Below are 6,121 nucleotides of genomic sequence, written 5' to 3' on the forward strand. Positions count from 1 at the left end.
GCCAATCAAGAGGTGTGAATTCAGAATAGGTGTAGAGAGGTGTGAAATGAAACTTCCAATGAATGAAGAAAATTTAGAAGAAGAGTAGTCTGTCGTTAAGAGAAGGGGGAAGGTGTGATCCTAGCTGCAGGATAATTTTGGTTTTGGTACTCTTTATGATGTATGAGTTCAGAAAACCGTCTTTGAGAACACAGATGGAGAGATTAGAGTGGTCGTGGCCGTCAGAGGTGAAATGAGAAACAATGGACTTGGAGAGATCTTTAATCTTCACAGCCCTGATGTATTCTCTGAAGCGGTCTCCGAGTCTCCTTCCTGTTTCTCCAATGTAGATGGCTGGGCATTTACTGCAAGAGATTATCTCTTACTGTATCTCTTTTAGTAGCATGTTGAGATAAAGAAAAACGGTTTGAATGAAAGCATGTGAAATCATTTTTCAGAAGACTTTTTTCATTAGAAGAACTCTTTAAAACTGTCAAAATGTTTGGAATGTTCATTCTTGGGTTTGACGCCTGACATCATTCTTCAGTCACTCTTTTGACTTGTGAGTATACAGCTAGACTGTCCATCTCTCTGCTTTTTCTTCTTGCCTTGGTTTTGGTTTGAGTGAAGCTCAGGGCAGCATAATTCAGCATATCTGTGTCCTCATTCTGAAGAAAGTAAAAGTGTTTTTAGTTTGTTTTAATACTTTACTGAACCAAAATCTATATAATAGTAACTCTGTGCCATGAACAAAAGAACAAACTGAGTTATAAAAGCATATCTTTGAATATATTGAGAACCTGACAACTGAAGCTAATATTGAAAGTAAAAAAGGTTTAAAAAATCTTATTTTCTGCTTATCCTATCTACTACTTCATTTATCAGTACAATTAAAATACTTTGCAGTTTACCAAATAAAGATCCATTTATGTTTCATATGATTGAGTGAGGTATTTTTTGTTGACTATTAGCAAACAATAAACAAAGTAAAATGGCTTATAATTTGTTTAAAATGTATTCCTGTGCACCAAATCAAAACTCCAAAACTGCTGAATCTCGGGGTCTTTGCATTACCTGGACATGTGTGGATTTAGTGGTGCCTTTTACGTTTCCTGTGAAACATGAAAAGAGAGATGAAGACAGAAATTTTAAGAATGTACTTCTAATTCTTTAGTGGTTGGTGTTGAGGTTTAAAATTAGGTTTAATCTCAAGGTGAAAAGAGCACTACAATGTCACTATTATAAGTGAGCTAACTTGAAACTACTTTCTGTGCTTTGATGAAGCATTTAGTAGGATATTAGAAACAAGATGAGGGGTAGCCCAAGTGCATAATAAATTTACTTCAGATCCTTTGTTCAAGCCAAACTAAATGTGTGCCATGAATTGTGTCAAATTTCCTCTGTATCAAATTTCTCAAGAAGCACCTTCATGATATGTCATGATAATGAAAGGGATAGACATGGGGCTGAAAATAAAATTTCCAACATGTGAAGTTAATTGTGCCTTTTCTTTAAAATTCTGCAAAATGTAGTTTAATTGATGAGAGAACATGGACACAATCACATACAGTATGAAATGGTATGCTGTTTTAGATAACACCTTGTTTGAGTGACACTGGATGGGCTTAATTACAGTATTTTAACTGGTACTATTATTTTCATGATTTTGTTTTCTAGCTTTACTCAATACACAAGAAATATAATTTCTTTTAATTAGTTCCTTAAATGATTGTTAAACACCGTGACATAATTTTAACAGTGTTTTTTTTTTCTTGTCCTTGTAGTTCAGGTTTTCCTTTGAGGATATATGAACTAATTATATAAACCTTTAGTCATAAAAAATATTCAATATTTATAAGGGTAGTCTCAGCTGTCAAATTCTTATATTAAATTATTTTTTTCTTTGATATTGATAATATTTGGTAAGGAGGTAATGAATAACACAATAATTGTACTTGTATATTTGGAATGTTGCATGTAGCCAACTCACCTGCACAATGTGTGTTTCTGGTGCAGATGAGGACAGCAATGACAATCACACACACCGCATTTGTCATCCCCAAAACCAGAACAACAGGATCAAGCTCACCTTGATAAGATACATGACATTAAGAGTAGAGATAAAATATGAAAACATGTATTGTGTAATTGATTTTAAATTTAAAACAACTGTAAAAAACATTAACAAGACCATCATGTGCATTTCTACAAATATGTCCTATAAACAAGAATATCCACCCATCCATTTTTTATACTTTGCTTCTTCCATTTCAGGATTGTGGGGGAGCCGGAGCTTATCCCTGCCTTGTCCCTGTTGCTTGCAGGGCTAAGCTCAGGATAAACCCAGGATTGACAGGGATAGAAACCTTGCCATCACAGACTGGACAGACATAAACATAAATGCACGCACACATGCACCAGGGCCAATTTTCTTAGAAACCATTTAACCTACGTGTATGTTTTTTCAGACTGTGGGAGGAAATCAAAGCACCCAGAAAAAACAACAGAAACGGGGAAAATATCCAAACTCAATATACTCCATTGCTGGCACTAGTGGCTATATCGATACTTTATTGATGTAATTTTAAGGAAGTACAAAGACAATAAGAATCATTACCTGTAATCTCCAGGAGTGTACCGTTCCCAAACAGGATCTCTCCACATATGGCCACAGCACAGTAGTAAGTCCCAGCATCAGAGGAGCTGAGGTTCCTCTTAGGGAGGTTATAGACACAACTCTGTGTAGGAGATCCAGCATCAAAACTCCCATTACACTTGTTACTCCAGTTTCTATGTGTGTAAATTATGCCTGGAAGGGATTCTCCTGAGCCACGTCTAAACCAATAAATATTGTGCCCTCCTGCACAGGTCTCTGTGTGTGTTATACACTGCAGAGTCACATCATCTCCTGGATGGACTGGGACAGACACAGGCTGCTGTACAACACTCCTGCTCATTGACTCTAATTCTGAAAGAAGAGGACAAGTTTGTGTCAGAATGTTTTGTCAGTTTTAAAACTAAGCAAGTTGTATGCATGGCTATTTAAAGTGCTTTTCTTATCTATTCTGTAGTTAGTTCACATGTAGGATATACGTATTTACTTTAAGCATTTAATCTTATTAGATTTCTCAGTTTTTCCAAACAATAGAAATGTTATCAATGAGGTAGCCCATTTTACACATTATATTTATTTATTGTTGCTGTCCCAGTGATAAATAACAGTGTTGCCCTAACCCCATTGTGCAATAGTGAAGTACAAATATTTTTTAGTTCTAGATTTGTGCCAATCATTTGTTTAGCTGGTGACAACTGTATATAATGAAATTTTATTGTTTTTATCTCTTATAAGTGTAATTGATCTACTCTAATTCTAATTTTATTTTTACAATGCCAAAGGTCTTTTGTTACTTTTAAGAAAAGCTGTGCTTATGAACACAAAGGAAATCTAAACAATGATAATCCCTAACATTATGTACATTATGAGTTCAAAGTGTTGTATTAGTTAACATACAATACATATACAGTATGATCCCTCATAGTTAAGAAGGACTCTACTATTTGTAGTAAAACAGTTTATTGAGCATTCTTTTTGGATATCATAATGCTGGCTGTGTGGGTGCATAGTAATTGTACATGGTTTTACAACTAATACAAGTATGAATGTTATTTGGGGTGAAACACTATTGTCAGACATATATTTAGCATTTTTTTTATTTTCCAAAATAAAACCAGTATGGAAGATAAAAAGAGTGTAACTACCTATACAAATTTGAAAATAGGGCTAGTTATATAGGATTTTACAAACGGAAAAGCATTTCACTATGGTGACAAAGTAATTTAGTGCCAAAACATAATTTGGCTGTACCTCTGTCTGTCTTAAAGAAAACCTTAGTAGCAAAATATAGTTTAATTGTACCTCTGTTTAAACAAAGACTGAAATCCTTTAAAATATTTTTTTTGCACTTGTTGGAGTCAGAGTTGTATTTATTTTTTTATTTTTATTTTACAGTGCTAATTTTTATTGTGCTATTACTTTACATAGCAACATGAAAATCATGCGCATACTGTATCATACTGATATTTTTATCTAACAATAATATGTTATAGGGACTATGACAACAAATATCAGATTTGATCATTTATTTATTAAAAATATAATATTTCACCACCAGCACAGCCAATCAAGCAGTATCTAATAGCCGGATTTGTCACTGTATTAATTAAGAAAAAGACATTAAGACAGTACTATATCATGAATTTGAACTGCTAAAAATATAAAATAATCTGCAACTATATATCTGCAAATTATATGTAGTGTGTGTTTTTCCTATCTAAATTAGAAGGTGATTTGTTTCAAGTAATAAAATTATGAGTACAACACTGTTTTGCTAATTACAAGAAATTATATTTTGCTTTAATATATCACATGCAAGTTGCATTCAGAATACTTTAGCTTCTTGCACAATTAAAATTATATCACATTGATTTTACAACCTACCATGAGATATTATTACAAAGCCATTGATCAAAGACTTTAATATTTTTAAATGGACAAAACTAAAAAAATATATATTTTCTCATTATCCTGAATAGTTAGATGGCATGTGAGCTGTATCATGACTTTTATGCTAGGGCTTGTGATTTTTCATATTCTATGTGTTGCAGTTATTTAAGTGTATTAAAAAAACAAAACATTTAAAGATTGAAAACATTGCTAAAAAATGTCAATGCGGAGCATTACGATGAAGTTTACCTTTGATTGTCAGGAATGTTCCATTTGCAAACTGAATATAATTTATCAAGATTATTCCACAATAGTACATTCCAGCATCTGAAGAACTGGTAACTGTTAACTTGATGTGAAATGATTTGTTATGTTTTTGAACACTGTATTTTGAATTATTTTTAAATTCTCCATGAAAGTTTTCATCATTATAATATGATGTTACAATGACTCTAGGTGACTCTCCCACCGACTGTTTCAACCACACTCGAGTTACACTTTTAGCAGATACATAGCATTCCAGAGTAACAGAGTCTCCGAGCTGTGCGGACACTGAGAGACAGGGCTGAGTGATGACATATTCTGGGGCTACATCTGGAAAAACAAATATATTAATGGTTAGCTATCAGCCTTCCCAAGTTAGGTCAAGAGAAATATGGATCTAAGAACACAAACCTGCTCAGGATCGAACAAAACCTTTAAATAATGATAATTATCATGATTAAGGTACTGTATTTGGTAATTCAGGGTAATTTATGGTCCCATAATCTGAAGTGTAAAAAGCTGCACAATGTGAAATATACAATGTATTACCCTTAAAAAATGTTTATGATATTAAGCTGAAGTAAAAAAAAAACACTGATTATAGACAAATGAGAAAGAAGGTTTTTTTTACTTACACGATTTCCAAAGAAGCCCCAGTGCCACCCAGAGTTTGATCATCTTAGCAAATCCTCTGACCTGATGGTAGCTTTCCAGAGCCTCCAGCTCTCAGAATTTGAGACACTGAAGGAGCTCACTGTTACACTAAATACCTGTTGGAAGCAGCGCTGGGGGAACACCCAACCTCTTCTGATTGGTGAAGACAAAGACCAAACATTTACTGATGTCCTCATATTAAAGGGTTTTCACAATATACTGTACGGAAGACTATAGGAAGTTATTGTTCAATCACACTGGAGATATTTGGAATATGTTTCAGGTCTTTACAGAAACTGTGAGTTTATTTATTTTTAATTTGCATACAACTTTTTAATATTCATACTCGATCAGAATTTCACAAACCCTGGTCTTGATTAGCAATGCTATCTTGTGGAACAATTGAGTTTTTGTTCCAGCCACCTTTGTAATCCTTAATTAAATGATTTTAGTTTTGCATCTGAAACATATATTTTATTTGTTTTAATGAGATTTATAAGTGGGATAAGACCTGCTTCTGCTTGTAAGTGGGATAAGCAGCTATCCCTGCTTCTGAGCTTCAGTGCGGTTATCGTGTATTCCCTGAAATATAACCAACTGAACTTCTGGAAAAGGGAGAAATGACATTGTTTTGACTACTACATTCTGACTATTTACACCAAAAAATAAACTACTTAAGTAAGAAGATCAAGAGTTACCAATTACGACTAGCGATAATGA

The 6,121-nt window shown here is 33.6% G+C and overlaps 1 protein-coding gene across 1 annotated transcript; it reads right to left on the minus strand.

Annotated features, from left to right (window-relative positions):
- Nucleotides 1-247: 247 nt before the first annotated feature.
- On the minus strand, nt 248-5,553 carry LOC148676427 (uncharacterized). Its single transcript, XM_088607922.1, has 6 exons — nt 5,383-5,553; nt 4,733-5,077; nt 2,597-2,947; nt 1,970-2,068; nt 1,054-1,091; nt 248-647 (listed from the first exon to the last, which is right to left on the minus strand). Exons 1-6 carry the CDS (start codon nt 5,423-5,425, stop codon nt 516-518), a joined length of 1,008 nt encoding a protein of 335 aa, XP_088464048.1. The 5' UTR covers nt 5,426-5,553; the 3' UTR covers nt 248-515.
- Between the last annotated feature and the right edge of the window lie 568 nt (nt 5,554-6,121).

The sequence above is a fragment of the Lepisosteus platostomus genome, chromosome 2 (assembly GCF_059453375.1).
Source record: "Lepisosteus platostomus isolate fLepPlt1 chromosome 2, fLepPlt1.hap1, whole genome shotgun sequence".
Taxonomy (NCBI): Eukaryota; Metazoa; Chordata; class Actinopteri; order Semionotiformes; family Lepisosteidae; genus Lepisosteus; species Lepisosteus platostomus.

Bases quoted from the DNA above. Each gene is read 5' to 3' on its own strand.
- LOC148676427 (XM_088607922.1), bottom strand. From the start codon at position 5,425: ATGATCAAACTCTGGGTGGCACTGGGGCTTCTTTGGAAATCGT. The intron at 5,078-5,382 runs GTAAGTAAAAAA...TTGTTTTTCCAG, and splicing joins GGGGCTTCTTTGGAAATCGT to ATGTAGCCCCAGAATATGTC. The intron at 648-1,053 runs GTAATGCAAAGA...TACTTTCTTCAG, and splicing joins CTAAATCCACACATGTCCAG to AATGAGGACACAGATATGCT.